The sequence below is a fragment of the Cavia porcellus genome, unplaced genomic scaffold (genome assembly GCF_034190915.1).
Source record: "Cavia porcellus strain 051 isolate PalLab524CR breed Dunkin Hartley unplaced genomic scaffold, mCavPor4.1 scaffold_11, whole genome shotgun sequence".
Lineage (NCBI taxonomy): Eukaryota > Metazoa > Chordata > Mammalia > Rodentia > Caviidae > Cavia > Cavia porcellus.
In genome coordinates, this window is record NW_026947494.1 from 44,499,908 (window position 1) to 44,526,935 (window position 27,028).

General features: G+C 36.3%; 1 protein-coding gene and 1 pseudogene across 9 annotated transcripts in view; one reads left to right on the plus strand and one right to left on the minus strand.

Moving 5' to 3' along the window:
• The first annotated feature begins 1,075 nt into the window (after positions 1-1,075).
• Il31ra (interleukin 31 receptor A) overlaps positions 1,076-27,028 on the plus strand; it is a 116,250-nt gene continuing 90,297 nt past the window's right edge. For 7 of the 9 annotated variants that reach the window (XR_010050481.1, XR_010050482.1, XM_063258178.1 and 4 more), the window contains exon 1: positions 1,077-1,231. Coding sequence is in view for 6 of the 9 variants with exons in the window: in XM_063258178.1 (XP_063114248.1) it covers positions 1,183-1,231 (49 nt within the window). In the remaining 3 variants the exon portion in view is untranslated. Of the gene's footprint in view, positions 1,232-27,028 lie in introns of all 9 variants that reach the window. The other 2 variants (XM_063258173.1, XM_063258174.1) reach the window with 2 other exon arrangements.
• On the minus strand, positions 24,136-24,629 carry LOC134478174 (AP-3 complex subunit sigma-1-like; annotated as a pseudogene).

Genomic DNA, 27,028 nt, shown 5'->3' on the forward strand with positions numbered 1-27,028 from the left:
CTTGTTCCTGCCTCAGCTCCCTGGGTAACTGAGTTTACAGGGGTGTGCACCATGCCCAGCTGTTTAAAAAACGATTTTAATATTTGAGTTATTTTTAACTCAAATATTTATTAGTATATTTTCTGACATTAATACTTCCTTAATTCATGAAATTTAACCTAAGAAACCAGTATTTCACACTGGGCATTTTTCCCATGTTGGCCTTGCTTTAGACATTTTAAGACTTCATTTTACAGGTTGTATGTATATTTAATGTAACTCATCGAGTTCACTTTAGTCAAATTCATCAATCTGTCCCATTTTGGTATCTTTTCATCTTTTAGTCTAGTGTCCTTTTCTCTAGTTCTATTCAAACTCCCCTCAAGGTTAATTTTCTGATAAAGGTTATTTTTTCTTCCTGAATCCTTGCATTGTGGTAGACGCAAAAGAATGGCCCAAATTATGCAATCCAGAGTGTGAAGTGAAAAGAACCAATAGTACATAACAGGACTGTCAGAATGATAGTAGTGTAATAGGGAACAGGTGGGAATAGATCTGATCCATATGATGGGTAACCTACCTGCTCAACCTATGCCTTGGAAGTGATTTAGAAGTGGATTTCCTGACTTTTTAAGCACTGGCTGCATTTCTATATTAGAGGAGCAGTAATGGGGAGCTTACCCATTCCCCTTTCCTATAGTTTCACTTGACTGGGTAGTTGCCTGTCTGTTACCCTTATTTGGGTGAGAGCAACTTTTCACTGTTTGCTGAGACCTTGATTTTTAAATGTATTGAAAAGTATAGCTGTTTATTCTTTTCGGGCATTTTAAGAAGCTCGTTTTAAAACTTCAGCAACTTGCCAATAGCTGTTCTATGCTGTGTCCAACTTCACATGAACCCTGCATTAGACCAAACCATGTCTTCACAACTTTCTTTTCTTAGTACAAATTAGTCCAGAATGGAGTCTCTCCCAAGGCCCTGGCTGTGAGGAGCTAGCCAGAAAACTGCCAAGCTTGGGCAGCCTTTGGAGCTGCAATCCTGAGAAGCTGAGGCTCTCGGAGGCGGTGCTGAGTTTTGCGGAGGCGGTGCTCAGGCGTGACCCTGACCCTGTGGTCCTTCCGCACTCACAGACTGGCAGCAGGAGTCTTTCTGGGTTCCTGGGTTGCAGCAGGAATTTGGAGAGGTAGGATCTGGAGGACTGAGATGCTGCAAAAGAGTTCATTCAGCCAGGAGCTCAGGCTGATCGCACCAGGTGAGTGGCAGGGGGGCGGGGCGGCGGGAGTAACTGGCACCACAAGTCTCGGATTTCTTTGCAGAGAATTAGAATTTAAAATTGCAGTTCCTAATCCTGTTGTATAACGTATGATTCGTTTTATATTAAAAATTGTTGATTTATCGTTATCCAACAGATTAGCAAACCCATACAGAACTACAGATTAAGAGAGGACAGAAATGACAAGGTGTGTAGAGAGACGCTGAAAAATGAACAAATGAGATCTTGAAGCAAGCTTGAGAGCTGGCAGCTGAAGTAAATTCTTCAGCCCCTTAGCAATTATTTTACTTTTTTGTTGTTAGTAGTACATATTTGCAGTACATAGTGATTACATTCCTCGTGGGAAGTTGGTACATGTAGACTTAATTCTTTTTCTTCATCCTGTCTCTCACTCCTCCCGTTCTGTGCTCTCCATCAAAAGATGGTCTCCTCCCCGCCTTTTTAGCTCTCATAAATTTTGCTGCTGCAAGCATAGATGTGCAGCATCATTGTAATATGATGACTTTTCATTCTTGGAAGTAACTAGAAGGAGAACTGGGTCAAATGGAATTTCTAGTGTCAGCTTTTTGAGAACTAGTGATTGTACTATTTTATATTCTCACTGACAGTGTAGCAGGGTTCCCTCCACAGCCTCTCCAGCACTTGTCATTATTTGATTTCTTGATATCATACTTGAGTAAGATGGTATCTCTGTGTTGTTTTAATTTACATTTCTACAATGGTGAGATGTAGTCAGTGTTTTTAAATGTATTCATTGGGCATTTGTACTTTTTTGAGAAGCATCTGTTTATTTCAGTTGTCCATTTTCTACCGGGATCTTTTATTTTGAAGGGTCTAATTTTTTTGAGTTCTTTACATATGATAGATATTAGTACTTTGCCTGAGGAGTAGCTAGAAAGAATTTTTTCTCATTCTGTAGATTATTTTTTCAGTCGGTTACTGTGCAGATGCTTTTATATTTGATATGATCCCATTTGTTGATTCTCAGTATTATTTCTTGTGTTATTGGAGGGTTTATTCAGAAAGTGCTTCCCTATGCCTGTCTTCAAGAGTTTTACCTATTTTGTCCTATCATTTAAATCTTGGATTCATTTTGATTTTAGTTTAGTACCTGGTGAGATATATTGGTCTGTACTCAGTCTTCTGCATGTAGCTGTCTACATTTTACTGTACCATTTATTAAAGGGCTCTCTTTCCTCTTGTGCATATTTTTGGATCCTTTGTTAAAGTAACTTAATGTACCTCAAGTTGTTTCTGTTTCTTTTATTCTGTTCCTTTGAGGCACATGTCTATTTTGGGGCCAGTACCATGCTACTTTTTTTTTTTTTTTTTTTTTTGGTGCCAGAGATTGAACTCATGACTTTGCTCTTACCATACAAGCACTTAAGCTAAATTCTTAGCCCCACCATGCTGCTTTTGTCATTGTAGCTTTGTAATAAAACTTCAGATACCCTCTGCTTTGCTAGGATTGTTAGCCTGTGTTTCTTTTGCTGTTCTGGGACTTTTGTGGTTCCATATTAATTTTTGTTTTCTTTAGATCTGTGAGCAATGCCCTTGGTAGTTTGATTGGCATTGTATTAATCTATACATCAGTTTTGGCAGTATCGCCATTTTGACTAGTATATTGGTTCTGCTTATTCAGGAACGTGGGTTATCTTTCCATTTTCTGATTCATTCTCCTTTTTTCTGAATGATATAATTATCATTGATGAGGTTAATTTCTAAGTATTGATTTTTATTGATACTATTGTGAATGGTATTGTTTTCCTAAATTCTTTCTTAATGAGTTTATTAACAGAAAAGCTATTGGTTCTTGTGTGTTGATTTTTACCCTGCTATAATGATGAATTTTGGTATTAATTCTAGGTATCTTGGTGGTATTTTTTGTCTTGTAGGTAGAGGATCATATAATCTGAAAGTAATGACACTTACACTTTATGCTTGGCTATGTATATCCCTTTTATTTCTTTCTCTTGTGTAATTGACCTAGCAAATATTTGAGAACTATGTTGAAGAGGAGTGGATATCTTTGTCTTGTTCCTCATCAGGTCCCTGGTCTAGGACCACCAGTTTCCTGCTCAGCAGTACAACAGTAGAATAAAATACAGGCAAAACATATATTTTAGTTAGAAGGGGTGCCAGGATGGTCAAAGCTCAATGACAGGGTAGAATCATGAGGCATGGTGTCTTTGGATTTTATTAGGTATACAACTTGATTGAGGGGTGAGCTGGTGAGCTGCAGGAAGCAGTAGCAGTAAACTGCTAATGCAGTGAAGGTTCAAGAATTGAGAAACAGTGCATTTTTGGAAAAGCACACAGGAACAGGTGAGGGTTGACTAGTACCTGACTGTCTGCTAACTGCAGCTACTGAGCTAGACAGAATTTGCACGAATCAAGGTCCTCAGCTATCATGCTATCTTGTTTTGAGGTCCCAGATCTTTACAGACTGTTAGCCTCAGCTCTGGCCATTGACTTAAAGGTTAATCTGTCCTTAAGTTGGGGCTGTTGCTGCAAATCATGTAAGTCTAGGACAGACTATTTTTGTGCCAATTTATTAATATTAATTATTGCCTGGTCTGTACTATGTCAAGCTTTCCTCAGCAGTTCCTGATTTTAGAGGGAAAGCTTTCAGTTTCCCCTATTTAATATGATGTTTTTTATCGTAATTTGGTTTTTTATTAGATTAGGATAAGATCCTCTATACTTGTTTTCTTCAGGGTTTTTATATGAATAGATGTTGAATTTTGTCAAAGGCTTTTTCTTGGATCTATTGAAATCTGATTTTGCACTTCTGTTTGTGATGGATTGCATTTATTGATTTGCATATATTAATTCATGCATTCCTGGGATGAAGCTTACTTGGTCGTGGTATATGATCTTTTGATGCTTTGTTGCATTCTGTTTGCCAGTATCGTGTTGAGGATTTTTGCATCTGTCTTCATTTGAGAGATTGGCCTGTAGTTCTTTTTTCTGATGGATCTTTGTCTGATTTTAGAACAAGGTAATCCTAGCTTCTAAGAATGACTTTAGGAGTTTTCCTTCCCTTTTAATTTCATTAAAGAGTTTAATGGGTATTGGCATTAGATCTTCCCCTTACAGAATTTGGCAGTGAATCTATCAGGTTGTGTGCTTTTTCTTAGTTGATTAGTTTTTTAAAATTACTGCTCAATTTCACTACTTGCTACTGGATTATTCAGGTTATTTATTTATTTATTTATTTATTTGGTACTGGGAATCAAAATCAGAAGCTTGTGCTTGCCAGTTAGGTGTAGTGCTGCTGAGCTATATGACCCTTAAGTTTTAAATCGTCTTGATTTGCTTTTTGTAATTCATAAATATGTAGAAATCTATTTCTTGAATTCTTCAGTTTATTGCATATAGGTTTGTGAAACAGTTGCTAATAATCTTGACAATGACTGTCTTGGGATTTCACCTTTTCATTTCTAATTTCATGATCTGTGTCTCTTTTTTTGGTAAGATTGCCTAATGCTTTGTCTTAATTATTCTTTTAAATAACCAGCTCTCCAATTTGATTTCTTTTTTGGTCTTTATTGCTTCAATTTCTAAGCAACAACTACAGAAAGGGGGTAAGGTATAGAATTGGTGCTGCTACTTTTGTCTGTCTACCCTGCCATTAACTGTTTCTTCTCTGCCATGCCCCTCTCCCACGCTGTACTGCTAGAAACCAGCCAACTGTGGAGTGAAACTGTGAAGAACAATATATTTTTTGGGGGGAAATCATTTCATAATTAAATTGTGGATAGGGCTTTTCTGAGGCTTAATATTTTGCCATGAAAGCTGGTTTTGGTATGTGGCCTCCAGTTACAGTTGAGGCCTCAGTGTACATGATGCTGTGATGCTGCAAGGCAAGATTACATCTTTTTCCTTTTCCCTGAGATATTATTTCTTCCCCTTTGAGCAGATTCTTACCATTTCACAGTATTTATTGAGGATTTTGTATCTTATGTACTCTTACTGTTTCCTACACTAGGGAGACTATATGGTATTTACACATGTGAGTTTGATTTATTTCACTTATGAGTATGGTCTCAAGTTGCATCCATTTACCTATAAAAATCTTAATGTGACCATTCTTTATAGCAGAGTAGTACACCAATGTATAAAAGTGCCACATCTTTTTTATTCATTCCTCAGTTGATGAGCATTTGGGTTGTTTCCAAGATCTGGCTATTACAAATTGTGATGCTATAAACATGGGTGCACATATATCACTGTGGTGTGATATTTTCAGTTCTTTTGGAAATATGCCCAGAAGTGGAATAGCTGGGTCAAATGGGATTCCAATCCTAGCTTTTTGAGAAATCTCCAGAATGACCTCCACAGTGGTTGTATCAGTCTATACTCCCACTAACAATGCAGGAGAGTTCCTTTTTCCCCACAGCCTCTTCAGCATTTGTTGTTGGTAGTTTTCTTGATCCTGGCTATTCTTTCTGGAGTGAGATGGACTCTCAGTGTTGTTTTAATTTGCATTTCTCTAATGACCAATGAAGCTGAACATTTTTCCATGTATTTATTTGTCATTTGTATTGATTCACTGAGAACTGGTGTATTCATGTCAGATGCTCATTTTTGAGAGCATTTTTGAGTCTTTGAATTTTGGGGTCTGATTTTTTAAAAAATATTATTTAAGAAGAAAAAGAAAAAAACAAAAAGGGTATAAGTTATACAAAATTTCAAAAAAAAAGGAAACAGTACGAAATCACTAGTTAATAGATTACATATTATCATCTTAGAAATAGTTGTTCAAATTGCAAAATGAAAGCATGTAAAGTGGACAAACACTGCAAACAGTTCTGTTCAATGATCCAACAAAAACTCAGTAATATGGTTATCTTCTATGCTTAAATATACATGCAGTTATATCCTTTAGAGCGCTTTCTTTTCCTCTCTTTTTTACAATGACAATTATATATTTTGGGTTTTATTACTCCCACAGTTCTTATTACTTTTTTTGAAGAGAATAAAATCAAATGTGACATAGCAAAACAGAGTCAGTCAAATGAAAAGGATGCACATAGTACATAATGTAAAAACAGAATACAAGGTGATAAACAGTGGTTACCATAATGCCTCTTGCTATCTTAAAAAGAATTGCCTATATCATCAGTTATAGTAAAATTGAACAAAACAGTAAAGGACAAAACCAATAAAACCAAAACATTGGAGGCATTACAGGACTTCAAAAGAAGATAATAGTCAACCAGAATGGGTGTCATAATAATATTACTGTCTTCACAGTTGTTGCCCATACTTTCAAACTTGGTACTATCAAGCAAAACACAATAGAGTAAAATCAGTCAAAACAAGATGGCGAGAGCAATACAGTTTCAAATCAAGTTAATAGGAAATCAAAGTGGGTTACTATGATATATCCTATTTTTATTTTTCCCCTTAATTAAAAGATAAAAGTAAATAAGTAATTAAAAAAGGAGACAGATAAAAGAGGACATAACAAAAACAGCACAGGTCAGAACATAACCATTTAAGCAAAATAGTGTTTCACCACAAGATATCCCAACATAAAAGTAGTTACTATGGTGTCTCTTTCTTTGAAATCTTTGAGTATAACTTCATATACTGTAGCATCAAACATATCAAGACAATGTAAAACCATTCAAGAGAATGACAGTATTACAGGGTATTTAGAACCAACTAACAGAAAATGAACAATGGTTTCTGTATTATATCCTTGTCTAATAAAAGTTTTTGTTTATATTATCACATAATAAAATCCAGTAAGATACAACATGTTAAGACTGATGGAGACAAAAGAACAAAAGCTTGATGGGACTTCCAAACAAGATATTAAATCAGCACTAGCTATTATGATGTCTTTTTTTCTCCAAAATAGCTGTTCCTACCATCCAAACTTGTCTGCCTCATTTTTGTTGAGCTCTATTTCTGTCATTAGTTGTCAGTTTGTCTTCTTTATTTCGCTTTCTGCTCCATCCATTGTGTCCTCTCTGCCACTGTTTCTGGAATCTTGGTATTTTCCTTTTTTAGAATATCCTGCAGTATTCTCTCTAGAGTTGAATTGGTGGTTGCAAATTCCCCTACTTCCTCTTTATCCTGGAAGCACCTTGTTTCTCCATTAATTTCTAGGGATAGTTGTGCAGGATATATATCAATCTTGGCTGGAGATTATTGTCTTTCAAAGCTTGAATTATTTTGCCCCATGCTCTTTGGGATTTGATAGTTTGTGCTGAGAAGTCTGCTTTAATTCTGATGGATGTTCCCTGTTAAGTGATCTGTTTCTTGTCTCTGACAGCTTTTAATATTCTGTTCTTATATTGGATTTCTGGAATTTTGATTATTTTGGGTGTAGTTCTTTTTGGGTTGTAGGTGGCTGGGGTCCTGTATGCCTTATAGATCTAAGTATCTTTACCTTGTCCCATATTAGGAAAGTTCTTTTTGATTATTTCTGTGAATAGCCTTTGCAGTTCATTTGTTTGTATCCCTGCTTCTTCCATTACATTCTTAATTCTTAAGTTATAGATCCTCTTATCATCTTCTAGCCTTTGTATTGTTACTGCTTATTTCCTTGTTATTTTTAAGAAGTTTTTCCTTTCATGCTCCCACATTTCAAATCTGTCCTCCGGTTCAGATAATCTATCCTTAATTTCTTTAAGGCTGTTATGCCAGCTTTCAATAGAGTTTTCAGTTTCTTGGTAATCTCTTTAAACTGCTTCATGTATTCTATGTTTTCTCTATTATCTCCATCAAACAATTCTCTCCTTTTTTTGTGTTCTTCCATTCCAGCATCTGTTTTTTCTTGGGAGGTGCTTAGCATTTCTTTATTCTACTTATATCTTGCTTTACTTGGTTAAATACTTCACTTTTGAACTCATCTATGAGGTCCTAGAGATAGGGCTTTAAGTCTATTGGTGCCATGCCTGATATTGCATGTTTTCTGTCCTCATTCGCCTTTGCATTTACCTTTCCTGGATCAGTGTTCTCAGGATTGGGGACTGAGGACCCTTTCTTGTTGCTCCCTCTTCCCATACTTTTTGTTCCTTCCATACAAGCGTATATAGGAGACCCAGTTTCTTTCTTTGTGGGTTACAATTTGTTTGAATCGCATCAGCTAGGTGTTCCCGCCCACTCCAGTGTACTAGGGAGACACAGACATGGGCAGCCTATGCTGGACCCGCCCCTCCAAGGTCATTCAACCTACTGAAGGCTTCACTGCATTAGGGTGCACTGCCAGACACAGGGACCTGGTTTGGGCTAGCCTACTGGGTCTTAGTCCACAGAGTCACCCAGGTCAAGTGCTCCCCACCAATCCCGCTTGAGAAGGGAATATGTGACTTTGAAGTCACTGCAGCATCCTGCTCTGGCTAGTCTGCCTGGTCCCAGAATGTCCTCTGTTGGAGTCTCCTACTCTAAGGAAGGGTCCCCGTTCCTCTCCCTGCCAGGGCTCCCCACCAGCTCTGCTGTTAATTTGGTTCATACTCTCAGAGCTTTCACATCTGTATCCCTGCTGTGCCGATTCAGATGCAGCAGCGGTGGCAGGAAATTTAAGCCAGGGTCATCAGAGGTGCAGGTTCCAGCTTTGGCACTGAGGCTTTAACTGTTCCAGTTGTAGCACCAGGATTTGCATTTCCAATTGGTTTCTCTCAGCTTAGTTCATTCCTGGGTCGGCAGGGTATATCTTCTCCCTGCTTAGGACTCCCCACACCGTACCATTCCTGGAATCTAAGCTGCCTATTGCAGAGAGCCTCTGTAGCTGCTGTTACCTATCTGCCATGTTTTCCCGGAAGTCCTGGGGGGTCTGATTTTTTAAAAATTCTTTGTGTGTTTTCTGAGTTCTTCAATTTCTTTTCTCAGGGTATTATACTTTTCCCTGAATAATTCTTTTACTTCTTTTATTAGATTGATACCTAAGTCTTTCATTTTTGGGATTCTGTTGTGAAGTGTGTGGTTTATTTCTGTCTCAGTGAGTTTGTTTTTGGTGTGTAGGAATGCTATTGATTCCTGAGTTTTGACTTTGTATCCAGCTACATTATCGAATTAATTTATTATACCTAGGAGTCTTTCAATGGAGTTTTGGGGGTCTTCTATGTAGAGTGTCATATCATCTGCAAATAATAATTTTAACTTCTTTTCCTATCCTTACTCCTTTTATTTCTCTGTCTTGTCTAGTTGCTCTGGCTAGTATTTCCAGCACTGTATTGAATAGGAGTGGTGATAATGGACATCCTTGTCTTGTTTCTGATTTTAGAGGATTTATATTGAATATCAGTAGTGATTATGAACATCCTTGTCTTGTTCCTGATTTTACTCTCAGTTTTGGGCCATTTAATATGATGCTGGCTGTTGGTTTGTCATAGATGGCTTTTATCGTATTGAGGTAAAGACCATCTATTCAATTTTCTATTGGGTTCTTATCATGAATGAGTGATGGGCTTTATCAAAAGCTTTTTCTATATCTGTATAAATGATCATGTTACTGATTTACATATATTGAATCATCCCTGCATTCTGAGGATGAATGCTACTTGGTTGTGTTATAATCTTGATGATTTGCTGCATTTTGTTTCCCAGTATTTTATTGAGAATTTTTGCATCTATGTTCATTAGGGAGATTAGCCTATAGTTCTCTCTTTTTTTAGTTGGGTCTTTCTGTGGTTTTGGTATTAGACTAATACTTCCAGGAATGAGTTAGGGAGATTGCTTTCCTTTCAATTTCATTGAAAAGCTTGAGGAGTGTTGGCATTAAGTCTTCCTTGAATTTCTTGCAGAATTCCTCAGTGAATCCATCAGTACCTTGGTTTTCTTTGTTGGTAAGTTTTTAATTACATTTTCAATTTCATTAATTGAAATTGGATTATTCAGCAGCTTTACATCTTGATACAGCTTTGTTAATTCATATATTTCTAGGAATCTCTCCATTTCTTCTATGTTATCAAAACTATAAAGGTTTTCAAAGTAGGTATTGATGATTCTCTGTATTTCCACAGGGCCTTTAGTGATTTAACCCTTTTCATTCCTTATTGCCTGAATTTTGAGTTTTTCTTCCCTTTTTTAAAATAAGTTTGGCTAGGGGCTTATCAATTTTATTTATTCTTTCAAAGAACCAGCTCTTTGATTTATTGATTCTTTGTATTGTTTTCTTAGTCTCTGTTGCATTGATTGCCACTTTGTTCTTTATAATTTCCTCCATTCTTTTGGCTTTGGGCTTGACTTGCTCTTCTTTTTCTAGATATTTGAGATGTAACATCAGGTTGTTTATTTGTGTTCATTTTGTTTTCCTGATGTGGGAATTCACCACAATAACTTTCCTCGGAGGACTGTTTTCATTGCACCCCATAGGTTTTGGTAAGTTGTATTTGTATTTTTGTTTGCTTGTAGATATTGTTTAATTTCTTTTTTAATTTCCTCTGTGACCCACTGATTGCTCAGGAGTGTATTATTTAATTTCCATATGTTTGTGGAGTTTTTGCAGTTTCTTTTGCCATTAATTTCTATTCCTGGCACTATGATCAGATAATATGCATGAGATAATTTCAGTTCTTTTGCATTTACTTAAGTATGTTCTGTGGGCTAGTATATGGTCTATTTTAGAGAATGTCCTATGTACTTCTAAGAATGTATATTCTGATGTATATGTCTGTATATGTCTATCAAGTCCATTTGTTCACAGGTGTGATTCATTTCTGTTATTTCTTTGCTGATTTTCTGTCTAGTTGATGTCTCTTTGTTTCAATGCACTGTTAAGGTCTCCTGTTGTAATTGTGTTGTTTATTTGATTTTTCATTTCTTTTAATATTTGTTTTTTATAACTGAGTGTTCCTAAATTTGGTGCATATATATTAAGATTGTTATCTCTTCCTCTTGAAGTTTTCCCCTAACTAGTATGTAGTGACCTTTTTTTTTTATCTCTTTTGATCATTCTTGGTTTGAAGTTCACATTGTCTGCAAACAGAATAGCTATCCCTGATTTTTTTTAATCCCATTGCTTGAAGTATTGTTTTCCATTCTTTGACTTTCAGCCTATGAGTTTCTTTTTGGGTTAGATGAGTTTCCTGTATACAGCCTATAATTGGATGTTGTTTCTTGATCCATTCTGCCAGTCTGTTTCTTTCAATTGGTGAATTGAGGTCATTTATATTAATAGTTATAACTGATATATATATACATGTATGTTTATTTTTGGCATGTTTCTGCTGTTCTTTACCTTTTCCCTCTGTTTAATTGTTCGCCTTGCACAGTGATTTTTTACTATGTCTATCTAGAATGTCTTTCAATATTCTTTGCAGCATTGGTTTAGTGGTAATGAAGTTCTTCAGCTGTTCTTTGTCGTGAAAGTATCTTAATTCTCCATCAGTTTTGAGGAACAGTTTTTCAGGGTACATCAGTCTGGGTTGGAAATTGTTTTCACCTGAAATACTTCACTCTATGCTCTTCTTGACTTCATTGTTTGTGTTGAGAAGTCTTCGGTGATTCTTACAGGCTTTCCTTTGTAGGTGATCTGTCTCTTTTTTCTAACAGCGTGTAATATTCTGTTCTTCTATTGAATTTGTAGGATATTGAGTATTATATATCTGGCTGTATATTTATTTTGGTTATGGCTATTTGGAGTTCTATATGCTTCACTGATCCAGTTTCCAGTCTCATGTTTGGGAAATTTTCAGCTGTTGTAAAGTTTGTTGATCTCATTTGTGGGGTCACCTTTTTTGTTTATCCCTATCACTCTTATGTTGTTTTTCTTTGCATCATCTTGCAGCTGTTGAATTGTTATTTCCTGATTCCTTGTTATTTTTAAAAGATCTTTCCTTTCCTGTTCACCAGCTGAAATCTTGTCTTTGAGGTCTGAGAGTCTATCTTCACTTTCATTGAGGAAGTTTTGTCAACTTTCGATGGAATTTTTGATATCTCGATAGCTCTTTGAATCTGTTTCATGCATTCTGTTCATTTCTTATATTGTTCATTCAAGGTTTCTATCTTTTTGCAGTGTTCCTTTAATTTTTTCACTATGTCTTCTTCATATGTGTTCAGTTCTTTCATTACATTCATCATTTCTTTTACCTGGCAGATTATTTCTGATCTGAGTTCTTTGATAGCTTCCCAAAGTTGTTTCTTTATTTCAGCTGCCATCATTTCAGGAGTTTCAGATGTATGGCTTACATTTTGTTCTGTGTCTATGTCTCCTAGGCTTGCTTGGGATGGGCTGGAGGTTTGAGATTGCATTTTGCCCTTTGGTTTTGTCATTTTCCTATATTCCCTTAGGGAAGCTGAAGGCAAGGTCTTAGTTGTTTCTTGGGTTGAGAATATCTATCCCTACTGCAGGGAGTTTCCCCAGTTGAGTGGAAGTCATTAGACATGACTTTCCAGGTAGCTCCCAGCCACTTGGGGTCTCTGGGCAGGGCCCAACTAGGCCCAAAGGGACCTTCCCTGGGGGGTCTTCCAGTGATGAGGGACACTGAGTGGGGAACTACTAGATTCAGAGCAATGTGCTGTGGCTGTAAGACTGGATGGAAATCATTATACACACTTTCGACATTGCCAAGTGGAGCACCAGTGGCTCAGGGCCACTCAGTTTACGGGGCAGGGCCCAACTAGGCCACGAGGGACCTTCTTGTGGGTCCTCTAGCTATGGGGTGATGCTAGGCAGGGCCCTACCAGGCTCCAAGCAAGGCAGTGAGACACCACAGGATGGAAATCGCCGACTGCCCTTTCACGTTGCAAAGCAGAGCGCAGGTGGCTCCAGGCCACTAAGGGTTGCTGGGCTCGGCCCAACTAGGCCTGAACAGAGCTTCCTGAGAGTCCTCCGGTGATGGGTGATGCTTGGTGGGACCCTACTAGGCTCTGAGTGACGTACCAAGACCACACCGTGGTATGGATATCACTGTGTGCACTTTCTGCTCGCAAGATGGAGCGCAGGCAGCTCCACGCCACTTAGGGGTTGCTGGGCGTGGGCCAGCTAGGTCCAGAGGGACCTTTCTGTGGGTCCTCTGGTGATAAGGGATGCTTGGTGGGGCCCTACCAGGCTCCAAGCGGCATGCCAAGTGTGCACTGCAGGATGGAGATCACGGAGTGCGCTTTCAGCTCTTGAGCTAGGTTTAGTTTTTTGAAGAATTTATATATTGATTTCCATAATGGTTGTACTAGCTTACATTTCCACCAACTATACAGAATGGTTCTTTTTTCAACCCAGCCTTGCCAGCATTTATTATTTGATTTCAATTGTTTCTGGAATATTTTGTTATGATTTAAATAACAATAATTAAAATCTGTAATTTAATTTTATGTGGGGGACGCCTTAAAAGATTTTTTTTTCTCTGTTAGTGTTTTCTAGATTTAGTCGTATTTCTGTGGGATTCTTTTTTCATCTTTCAGGAACAAAAATAGCTTGCTCTTTCTCTCTTTTGATGTTAGTGGTGATTTATCCCAGGACTTTTTGTACTGAGCTACATTCTCAGTCTTTGTAAAATTCTGAGAGTCTAAGTTATAAATTGCCCATGCTGAGGTTGTAATCCTTCTGCCTCATCCTCTGAGACTTGAGTTACAGGTGTTTGCAACCATTCACAGCTTTCTCTACCCTTCTGGAGATAGAGGTTTATCCCAAAGTGCTAGATATATCTATTTTAACTTTTCTTCCTTATTTTCATGTGGAAGATTTAAAAATTCTCAATAGAAATAAAAAGTTTAATTGAATAAATTTTATGTATAGAAAGAGAAGCACATATAATATCAACTTGATGCTTCTTAATAAGCAACCAATTGGAATTTTTGTTTGTTTGTTTGTTTGTTTTTGTACCTGGAATCAAACTCAGGATCTCACATTTCCAGGCAGGTGGTGCACCACTGAACTAAGACCTCAGCCCTGGAGTAGTTTTAGCATTGACTTTTGTCTTAGTTACTTTATGCTCGTCGCTGAGACAAAATACCTGAAGCCCAAAGTTGGGAAAGGAAAGGTTTATTTCTTACAGTTTTTGGAGGTTTCAGTCCATACTCAGTTGTCTCCAAGACAGGCAGGCATGGCTGGGCTGCAGTTCATGGCTGCCGCCAACAGCAAACTCGAACCAGCAAAGAGAAAAACACACCTTCTTCCTGCCATTACATCACATCCTGGTTCCACCCCTATGTGGGTGGAGCACTGACACCATCAATCCAAGCACTATACAACAATGAACCATCACGAATGAACAATGCAACTCATGAGGCCTGGGGGACACAAACATAAACCATGACAACTTTATTTGCCAATTTATGTAGTGTCTAGCTTACCAGTACTCACCTTTAGACCTTGAGACCTACTTACATGTAAAAGGAAGACAATAACTAGATTTTTCTCTTTATTTCCCATTTGATAAACAAGTCCATTGCATTCATTCACATATATTTTCTTTAGAGGCAGGCCTGTAGAATAATACACATATCAGAGCTGAATGACAGTTCTCAGACCTTGTTATTAGTGCATTAGTTACTGTTAACTGATTATAGAGAAACAAGTGAGTGACCTCATTGCCAGCTGCAATGTTTGAATCTCTGGCAAAAATACATTTTTGCCCTTTATCACATGTATGATTGATGCTTGGTAATTTACCATTTTGGCATCTATGTACTTCTTTTATCAGTTGTGTGTGTCATTGGTCTTAATATTTTATCACTGGAGATTTATTTCGTGATAATCTGGATGCTAATCAGTAAAAGTTATTTCCCAATGTGTTCTTGCTGGGTAGATGTTGCAATGTATTTTCTGATAGTTTAATCTTAACATGTTTGTTCTTCAGCTGAGATATTTTAATTGGATTAGAAGACATTTGAGAAAGAAAATTTAGTTGCAATAATTTATTTTAAATCTACAAACAAAATTACTACCACTGTATCTCCAAGTTAAGACTAAGTAGAATTTAGAATGCATCTAAAATTTATCATAATATGAACACTATGATTAAATATATTCAGAGAATGATGCTGTTCACTTTAGAAAAAGGTTCTTTACAGTTTCCTCATCTGCATATACAGTATAATTCATTAGGAAACTCTAGTGAAGCAACTTAGATTGATCAAAGTTTCAATTCCATTACTAATTGTGTGATCTTGAGAAAGTTTTTGTTAGTTTGTTTGAAGTAAAATTTACAGAGGTTGAGGCTGGGGATATAGCTCAGTTGCACAGTGTCTACCTGGCAAGTGTGAGGTCCTGAGTTCAATTCCCAGTACCCCCCCCCAAAAAAAAATTACAGGCATTGGGATGGAGCTCAGTGGCACAGTGCATGCTTAGCATATATGACATTCTGAGTTCAACCCCAGGACCATACAAGTAAAATTTAAAAAGAAAAATATGATAAACTTACATATAAAATGTATGTCTTCAGAATCTAGTTTAAATTTTTATCTACATGTACTCCCTCTACCCATCACCCAAATCAAGATGTAGAACATTTTTATCACTTAGACAGGTCCCTCTTTCCTTGCTTTGAACTCTTGCCTTGATTATTTTTACAATAAATTGGATTTACTTGCTTTTGAACTTTATATAAATGGGATCATAGAGTCTATCTTCTGTTTCTGGCTTCTTTTGTTTATCAGAATATGTGAGATTGGGGCCAAGGATATGGCTCAGTGGCATAAATGTCTGCCTGGCAAGTACAAGGTCCTGAGTTTGATTCTTGGTTACCAAAAAGAACAGACTTCCACTATTAAGGGTAACAATAAAGTGTAGCCCTGAGAACTTTGCCCTTGGTTTAGACACTTTACTGTTTCTGGTTATAAATTCAGTGAGTCTCTGACTTACAAATGAGTTCTATTTTGGGGAAATATTCATAGGTTTGTTCATAAGTCCCCAACTTATGAATGAGTTCTGTTCTGGAAAAATGTTCATAAGTCTGATTTGTTTGAAAGTCCAACAAAGCGAGTCTGTGAAAGCTCACAATTTGAGTGTTTATAAATCAGGGACTCACTGTACCTGACACCTACAGTTTAAAAGGGGATAAATTTACTTCTAAGTCACAGTTTTAGTGAATTCAGTCCATGGTGACTGACTCCAGTGCAGAAACAGCATGGCAGAATGGCATGGTGGAGGAAAACTTCATCACATGTTGGCCAGGAAGTAGAACAGAAAAGAGGAGCCAGGGATTAGAATATACCCTTGCTAGTCATGACCCCAATCATCTGACACTTTTGATCATACCCCACCCTAAATGTGGGACCTTTAGGGGACATTTTAGATCTGAATCAGTCATAACTGCTCAAATTGCTTTACTGTGTTCTGTTTGACTTGAATAGTGCTAGGAGCTCAGCTGAGCTGGGGAGAGCTGAGCTGCCTGGTATTGAGAGAGCAGTGAATTAAAAGACAACTCAAAATGAATACCAGACTATTTTCATTCTTCTATTATAGCACTATAAATGTGCTACCATCTGCTACTTCATCAGAGGCCAAACCAATTGAACCGATCAATTTTGGACTTTGAACTTCTAAAACTGTGAGCAAGCCAAATAAATCTTTACTCTTTATAAAGTTAGTTGCCACAGATATTTTGTTATAGTGATAGAAAAAATATGAATGGGATATGAATTAATGGAAAGACACAAAAGGATGGCTTGTCACTGTTCTGTGATGTCTCTTTAAGTAAAATGTCCAAGATGGCTTCTTTAGTCATGTATTTGGTACATCAACTAGGATGATCCAATTGTTGGGGACTGGCTAGAATAACTTAACTAGAACTTAAAATGAAATCTTGGTTCTGGTTGGCTGGCCCTTTGATTCTCTGTAATATTAGGGCCACTACTACTCTGTCCACATGTGCTATCTATGGTAGCTCTCTAGCAGATACCCCTGTTTCTTACATGTTATCTCAAAGCTCCCAATAATGAAAATGTGGAAATTTAATGAATTTTAGTTCTAAAACTGGTATAGTTTTGCTTCTGCTACATTCTGTTTGTTGTCATATATTTGACCCCTATTTAGGGAGAGGGTTATAGAACGATAAGAATATTCTGCCTTGGGTTTTTAGTTGGTCTTGGGATAGTGAGTTTTGTTTCTCTTAGTAGTAACAAACTTCTGGAAATCAGTGAGGAATCATAGTTTTCCCAAGAGTAGAGAGTTTTTGCTTTTACTTTCCCCCAGGGGAAACTTAAGAACATTTTCTACTTACTTTCAGTAGATGGGTTTTGCTTTTATTCCTTCTACAGAAATGTGCCTATTCTGAGACTGCCAGGACCTTGGTCTCTGCCTTACCACCTAATTACATCCTGCTTCTCTGTCGCACTGGAAACTGAGGTTGTGCTGAGAAAAGTTAGGTTTCCTTCCCTGCTCTAATCGCTCTAATCATTCTTGTGAGGACTTGTTGGATGACCCTTATAAGTAGAGTTTTTGATAAAGACAGTCTGCCTACTATTTGAAACAGACATATTTGCTTTACAATTACAAGTTTCACCTATTTAATCAGCTTTATGGTTTCTATGCTTGCTAAAAGAGAAACTGTATGTTGCATCACTCCTGAAGGCACTTCTTTAGAATTAATTTTATTGGTTACCTTGCAACCTCAGCTCTTCGATAGGTTGAAAAAAGTTTTATATATTATTTGGCTGTTATTAAGATGAAAATGACATTCTCTTATATTTGTTTTGTATTCATGTACAAGTCCAAATTCAATTTTCTATAGCATCGAATAAGCATTAAATAGTCTTATAAACACAAATATAAGAAATTAAAGGTAAAGGTAATTATAACCAGGCATGGTGATGCATGCCTGCAATCCTAGAATTTGGAAGGCTGAGGCAGGAGGATCACCATGAGTTTGAGGCCAGGCTGGGCTACATAGTAAGTTCGAGGATAGTCTTAACTACATATTAAGACCCTGTCTCAAAAAACAAAAAGCAAAACAAAAGTAAAGGTTTTATTACAAAAATATAACAGAAGTCTTCATGTTAGAGCACTTGCCTAGCATATACAAGATCCTAGGTTTGAAACCAGTAACATATACATGCTATAAGAACAAGATAAAAGTACATATAAGTCTTCCAGTTCACCCCAATTTGATTAATGTCTATCTTTAGTGTCTTCAGAATATCTTTTCTTTGCATAAATATTTCAGCTTTTTAATTTATCTGTATGGCAATATATAATGGCTGTTTGTGTCAACTTTTTAACTCTTTCAAAATTCTTTGTTAACTTGCAGCTTGAGTATGTTCTCTGGGATTTAGCTCTACTTGGCAAAGGCTGAATTGTTGACATCAAATACAGTAAACATACCACTCATGATAAAGCTGTGTTTGGATTCTCTTCTTCCACACTAATTATTAGACTTACAACTTTCTTTTTATCTGTTTGTCTGGACCTATAAAATAAATGGTGAATGTTTTAGGTCAACTTGCATGGTCCACTTTGTGACAGAATTTACTTTGTATTAAATTAAATCTTTGTCCCCTTCCACTCCACAAATCCTGCAGACTTCCAAGGAATAATCCACAGGGGGTTTCAGTTACACTGTGTGATCTATCCCTTGTCTTAGCTTCACAACAGGTTAGTGTTAGAAGTAGTGGGTATTCACCATGGAAAATCTTTTGCCTAGTAAGGGTTTTGGTCTTAGTAAACTTTGGCTTTGATTCTATCATCCTTCACTGAAAAGATAGGTAGGTGGCATCTGCTGAGTCATTCAGAGATGAAGTTGAAAAAAATAAATTCTTTAATTTTGATGTGGCAAAGCATAGCATTACATTAAGGGAAACCTCTCCTGAGAGTTATGGAGCCCTTTCCAGAAATGCACTTAGCTTAGTGCCCATTGGGGGGGTACCTTTATGTACTACTACATCAGAACTGTTATCAGCATGACTTATTTGGTATTTATTAAATGAGGGATTCAAAAGAAGATGAATTTTTTAGTGTTTATCAAGAAAAGAGAGAAGAGAACATTGTGTTCTCTTACTTTGAGGGTATAATTTGTAAAATGGTTCTTTCCAATACATTATCCTTCCAAAAAATGTTATTGAGACATTATTGTATCTTGCTTTGAGACTCACAATGCTTCCAAATGGTCACTGGATTAATAAGACTCAGTCTTCTAACATGTGAGGCAGAGGAAGACCTTTTTAGGATAACACAGGATGAGCTTTATGTTTTAGCTTGGCAAAAACCAAAATAAAACAAAGTAAAAAACCCTTCTATTCCCGAAAACCTCACTCTCCACTGTGTTTTAGGATACAGTCCCTCTGCTTTATACAGAATGCTTTCACTTTGTGGAGCCACGTTTCCTCTTTCTTAAATTCTGTTCATGTTACTGAACTTTCTGTTGTTATTGCCTGATTGGCTTAAAAAGAGAAAATACATATTTTGGCTTATAGTTTTGGGGGTTCCAGCTCATGATTTATTGACTTCGTTGCATTTAGGCCTGTGACAGAACAAAGCTGCTCACCTCAAAGACAGTAAAAGAGGCGAGGAGAATTAAAGGTATCTCCCCTCCAGCTAAAGAGATAAAGCTTTTAGAGGTGGAAACTAGGGGAAGGAAAAGACCTCTAAAAGCTTTACCACAGAACAAGTCTTTACCAAATGTTTGGGGAAACTTAAGACCCAAATGATAGCACTGGTTGGGGCCAATTTAGTCTGTGAAGTCTCCCCTTAGTAGCACTTCTAGATTTAATAATAGTAAATGTGTATCACAGTCTGATGATAATATAAGCCTTTCATCAGAAGGGACTTATATTAGTGCAAGAACTGGGTGTGAGAACACAAATTATTGCTGGCTAATAGTGTCAAAATCCCCTTGATTCTTAATGTTGCAGTCTAATCACAGCCATGGGCGCAACTTTCATCCTTTGTGCCAGAAGACAGAACAGGAGGTGGGATGTGGCCATGGAAGGAAGCAAAGCATTACAGAAAATGCATCTCTCATAGAGATAAAGTAATACAAATTGCAATAATGAAATCTAGGTATGGCTGGCAAATGTATTTGCGTAAGATTTTCTTATGCACTCCTCAGTAAGAACCAGACTCAGGACTGGCTACATATTTGTAGAGCTTAGTGCAAAACAAATGCTTGAGATTCAGTTGTAAATTGAATAGCTACTTTTTTCTCAGTTCCTGCCACATGCACTATTGTTTTCCAACCTTTGATTTTCAGTTTATGAATCTCTTTTTGAGTTAAATGTGTTCTTTTGGATGCAGTATGTTGTTGGATCTTGCTTCTTGATCCATCTTGCCAGTCTGTTTCTTTTGATTAGTGAATTGAGATCATTTACATTGATGGTTATAACTTTTATTATTGGCTTATCCTTCTCATATTATTTTCTTGTTGGTTTTCTGTCTTTTCCCTCTGCTTAATTGCTTGTCTTGTTTGATAGTTTCTTTCTATTGGTGCTCTTGGAATTGTGATCTTTATTATCTCTTTTAAAATATTCTTCAGAGCATTTTGGAGAGCTGGTTTGGTTGTCATTTCTTCAGCTATTGTTTGTCATGGAAGAATCTTATTTCTCCGCTAATTTTAAAAGATAATTTTTGGGTACATCAATTTGGGTTGGAGTTTATGTTAGGCCTTGAAATGCCTCATTCCAAGCTCTCCTTGATTTGAGGGTTGTGTTGAAAAATCTGTGATTCTGATGGGCTTTCCTTTACAGGTGATTTGTTTATTTTCTCTGCTTTTAATATTCTGTTCTTACACTGAATTTCTGGAATCTTGATTATTATATAACCTGATACAGATTTATTTTGACTATGGCTATTTGGAGTTCTATATGCTTCACTTATTTGTATGTCAAATTTTTATCCTTGTTTGGACATTTTCTGTCATTACTTCTATGAAGAAGTTTCTTATGGCATTTGTACTACCTCTGGCTTTCTCATTGGTTCTGGATTAATCTTATGGTGTTCTTCTTTGCTATATCCTATAGCTTTTGGATTTTTTTCATAGTCTCTTGCTATTTTAAAGATATTTCTTTTTGTGGTCACTAGTCACTGTCCTGTCTTCTAGAACTGTTCTATCCTTCCCTTTGTTTAATCTGTTGCATATGCTTTCAATGGAATTTTTAATCTTCTGAATTTCTGTTTATATCTGTTTTATGGATTCAGTTTCTTTCCTATGTTGAGCATTCATGGTTTCCACTGTTTTCCTAAGATCCTTTATTTTTTTCTATTTGTGTCTACTATAATGCCTTTCATTTTAATCTTTTTTTTTTTTTTTTTGGCCTGGAGAAATTGTTTTGTCTATAGCTGTATCCACCCCCCCACCCCCACTTCTGCCCTTATTTCAGATAGTTCCAGTTTGTGGCTTGCAATTTCCTCTGTCTGGTGCTCAGGACTTTTCTGGATGGGTTGGAGACATTTTGCTTCTATGTCTTGTCATTTTCCATTTTTATTTCATGTGTTAATGCTGATAGATTTCTTATTATAGATAGCTTTATCACTAGTATCAAGGCTTCCCTAGGAAATTTCTACTCCTCAGAAATGTCCTAGATGTAGGTGGTTCTTGATCTTTGTGTCTATTCCTAGAACCTCTCTTCCCAATTTATTAAGGATGCAGAGTTGCTTTCTATTTGTCTCAGAACTCAGTCCTTTGGTACTGGACTATGGTGATTTTTACGACAATCACAGTGTTTTCATATAAGAGAAAATAACTGATTACAACTGGTATGACATCCTGGCTAAAATAGTACAGTTAGCAATAAAAGGAGCATCAAGCACAGCCTGTCTACTGACAAATTGTGGTGACTATCAATTTGATACCTTTAATCATAGGAGCAAATTCTACAGTTACAGAACAAAATACAGCATACACCAGGAAGTTGTATGCACTGAGTTTTCCGTTAGTAGAGTGATTTTATTCTTGGTGGTGAAGTTAAGAGGAGTATGGGACAAAACAGAAAGATAAATGAAGACAAGTACAGTAGAACCAATGCTGGAGAGCAAAGGATGAACAGAAGTACTATATTGAACAGAAGTGGTGAGAGTAGACATTCTTGTCTTGTTTTTGATTTTAGAGGGATAGCTTTTTCTCCTCATTTAGTAAGATTTTGGCAGTAGGTTTATCATAAATGACTATTGTCAGTTTAGGGTAAAGTTCTTATATACCTATTTTCTTGAGTTTTTATCATAAATGGATGTTGGATTTTGTCAAAGGCTTTCTCTGCATCTGTTGAGATAATCATGTGATTTTTATCTTTGCTTCTATTTATGTGATGTGTTAAGTTTATTGATTTACATACGTTGAACCATCATTACATCCTAGGGATAAAGCCAACGTGGTCATGATATGTATTCTTTTTAATGATTTTTTTGCATTCTGTTTATCAGTATCTTGTTGAGAATTTGTTCATTTGTTCGTTAAGGAGATTGATCTGTAGTTTTCATTGTTGTGACTGAGCCCTTGTCTAGTTTGGTATTAGGGTATGTTAATTTCCAGGAATGAATTTACCATTATTCCTTCACTCAAAGAAAGATACTTACAGAGTAAATGAAGAGGCAAAATTTTGAAAGGTTTGTGGAATTTCCAGAGAGTGATGCTACATTAGTGTTTGGCATAATAATATAATAGAGTCCGTTTGTATGCTTGTGGGAAAACAATTTAAGTGGATATCTTATATTTCAAGGAAAGGATTTTAGAAAATTCCTCTGAAATACCTTATTTGCATCATTGTTCTTACAAAGTGGAATTATATGCACAGAAGTTTTGGCATTTTACTGCAGTTTTCTAAGTTCAGAGAATGACAACTGCATTCTGTGATTAACTTATTAAGTTCCCAAACCCTGAAATTGAGATTATTGCTTCTTGAAGGTATGAAGTTGCAGGTGAGAACTACAGAAGGAATAACTATCCAGTTTAAAGATTTGTTTGAAAAGAAATCAGAATTTACTCATCAAAAGGAGTATTGTCTATCAGGGCATCTGTTCATATGATCACAGATGTATTTCAAGAATATTGTAATTGTCAGGCATGGTATTGCATGTCTGTAATTCTAGCACATAGGAGGCTGAGACAGGAGAATCTGTGTTGAGTTTGCGGCCAGCATGGTTACATAAGTGAGTTAAGGCCAGCCTGTACTACATAGTGAGAAGCTGCTCAAAAACCTAGAAATGAACAACAACAAAAGGAATATTGGAATTATTCAGAATTCTGTAATTCTAACTGCCCTTTCTGCTTATCTTTTTGGGGTGTTTTGTGGGAGACTTAAATCCTATGTCCCCAGACCTTCATTATATATAGTTTTATTGTATATGATATGAAATAAGCTTCTGTACACCTAAAATGGTAGTAATAATGTTTTGTTCTTGGCAAAAGTTAATAGTCACATATTTTCTGTGTTTTATGGTTCATGTAGGTAACTTGAATGAGAAAGGTTGTCTTTGATTCTTTTTTAAACAGTGATAAAATATATCTCTATTTACTTTTTTGAGTCAAAGGGTTGTAAAAGAATTATTGCTAAGGTAGGTATCAGGCAAACAGAAAGTGCTTTAGAAATCTAGTTACCTTGGAATTTATTTAAATTAAGAGGAAAAGGTCTTAATGTTTTCATGCAATTGATACTTGGTTCCTTAAATAACAGTTGTGAAAAATAGCAGAAAGAACTAAGGAATATTGTACTTGTGATCCATACAGAATACCAACATTTTGAGTTATACGTAATTAAAGAAATACCTCACTTTCAAAATACAATGATAGCCAATGCATACAGGCATGCTTTACGTGGGCATAGAAATGCAGTTTAGGAAAGAATAACAACAAAATCACACCAAAATGATACAATTTCTTTAAAATCACCGATCAAGAAAAGCAACATTAAACTTTCATACTGATTTTTATACAACTTCTATATAATAGCTTAACTTAAATCCAAGAGCAAATGTCAAGACACTCCTCTCATTTTTAGTAAACAATTTAGATAGCTTTTTCTCTTGGATTTTACCTGAGAGTGGCCTTTGTAATGTTTTATTTAAAAGAGGACAGGTTTGGCCCTTTTATACTGATGTTACCAATGTTAATATTCTTTACAGCTGATACAACATGGGCTGGAGCTCCTACTAAGCCAGCCTCAGATTTCTTCAGTTTATTTGTGTATCAATTTGTGAAATAATTTCATTCATCCATGGTATGTCTCCATACCATTCTTCTCATCACCATTTCTGCAAGAATACTGTGAACCTTGTTTACATAGAAAATTGAATCCAGTTCACAGATATTTTCAGAACATTTATCTAATGTTTCCACGAATACTTGAATTACATCTAAAATGCCAAGTTCACTTTCTGAAGACACAGAAGACAAAATATAGTGTTGCATAATGTCTATAAATCAGTTTGTTGTCCAATTACTAATCCTCCTCCTAGAAAATAAAAAACATTTTCATCTGTCTTAGATACCAAATGCAAAGTCTTCCTGATGATTTGCCACTGCTTTCTATGGTTGTTGAAGATGAGAATCATCGTAATCATGGCTTGGCCAGGCCAACTGTGAGGGCACTGTGGGCGAGAGCTGGTATTGGGTTTGGGGAGGGGTGCCCAGGAGCCATGCCTCAGAATCTTTCTGGAGATCCTCTGCCACTTATTTTTACATTTTTAAGGTTTTTGGCTGTTAATTTACAAATTGCTGTGTAATTGCTATGATTATTAAAATAGGAAGAGGGAGAAAGTTACTAACCTTACTTCCTACCAGATCCAGTGCCTACTACCAAACCCCTTGTGTAGCTGGGTCCAGGAAGAGACTACTCATGTAGAGAATGGATTCATTTTAATAAGACATACAACAAAGAATCTGGGCAGAGTATTAGACAAAGATAGAGAATCCTCATGTCAATTTAAAAAAAATCACAGAAAATAAAAGTTCAGGTACTAGAAACTAGATTCTTTGTTTTGTGAATATTTTTTTCCAAATGCATTTTATTTCAAGTAGAAAAAGAAGAAAAATAACAATTTCAAAGCACATCAGTCAGGGGGCAACAATGGTGCATAAAGTGTGCGTCGTCATCCCCAAATCATTCACCCACAGCACAAAACATCCTCGTTCAGTTGTCCAAGCAATACCAGCACAAATCTTTTTCTTCAGTGAACTCAGAGAAATCAGTAGTAAAACTTATCTTTTTTTTATCAGTACCAGGGATTGAACTCACAACCATGCGCTTGCAAAGCAGGCCCTTATGCCACTGACCTAAATCCCCAGTCCCAGTAAAACTATCTTAACTATTTTTATATACATACTTTAAAGCCTCTCACACTAATGAAACAATATGATCTTTACACATGTATCTTATTTCAGTAACTCAAGTTGCATCTATTTACTTATAAAAGTCTCCAGTTTGCCCTTCATAATGGCTGAGGGGAACTCCATTGTATAAAAATACTACGTCTTTTTTATCCATTCCTCAGTGGATGGAAATTTAGGTTATTTCCAAGATCTGGCTATTACAAATTGTGCTGCTATCAACATGGGTGCACATAAATCACTATAGTGTGATGTTTTTAATTCTTTTTTATTTTATTTTTTAAAAAGAATAAGATAAAAGAAGACATAACACAGGTCAGAACAATTTGAGCAACATAGTGTTTCACCACAAGACAATCCGACAGAACAGTAGCTACCATAGTGTCTCTTTCCTTGAAATATTTGAGTATACCTTCATATATTATAGCCTCATATACTATATATACTGTATATACTATACTATAGTATATACTATACTATAGCTTCATATACTATATATACTGTTAAACATAACAAGACAGTGTAAAACCATTCAAGAGAATGAAAGTATTACAGGGTATTCAGAACCAAGTAACAGAAAATGAACAATGGTTACTATATTATCTCCTTGTCTATAAAAATTTTGTTTATACTATCACATATAATAAAATCCAGTAAGATACAATATGATAAAACCGATAGAGGCAGAAGAACAAAAGCTTGGTGGGACTTCAAAACAAGATGATATTAAATCATCACTAGCTATTATGTTTTGTTTCTTCAAAATAGCTGTTCATACCATCATAGACAATAAAATTAAACAACCCATAATAAAACCATTTCAATTAATGAATGAAAACATTCTAAGGCTTCAAAGCAATATAATGGGGAGTCATGATTACCATATACTTTTATGTATTCTTACCATTTCTTACACTAGGGAAACTATTCGGTATTTATATATGTGAGTTTGATTTGTTTCGCTTATGAGTATGGTCTCAAGCTGTGTCCATTTATTTATAAATATCTCAATGTGATCATTCTTTATAGCTGAGTAGTACTCCATTGTGTAAAAATACATCTTTTTTTATCCATTCTCAGTTGGTGGATACTTAGTTTGTTTCCAAGATCTGGCTATTACAAATTGTGCTGTTGTCAACATGGGTGTACATATATCACTGTGGTCTGATGTTTTCAGTTCTTCTGGGAATATGCCTAGAAGTGGAATAGCTGGAACAAATGGGACTTCCAATCCCAGCTTTTTGAGAAATCTCCAGACTGACCTCCACAATGGTTGCACCAGTCTACACTCCCACCAACAATGCAGGAGGGTTCCTTTTTCTCCACAGCCTCTCCAGCATTTATTGTTGGTAGTTTTCTTGATCCTGGCCATTCTTTCAGGGGTGAGATGGAATCTCAGTGTGGTTTTAATTTGCATTTCTCTAGAGTTTTTAATTCTTTTGAGAAGATAGCCAGAAGGGAACAGCTGGGTCAAATGGGACCTTTAGTCCTAGTTTTTTAAAGAATCTCCACACTGATTTCCACAGTGGTTGTACCAGTCTGCACTCCCACTAAGAGTAGAGTTCCTTTTCCCTGCAACCCCTCCCGCATTTGTTATTGTTTGATTTGTTGATACTAGCCATTC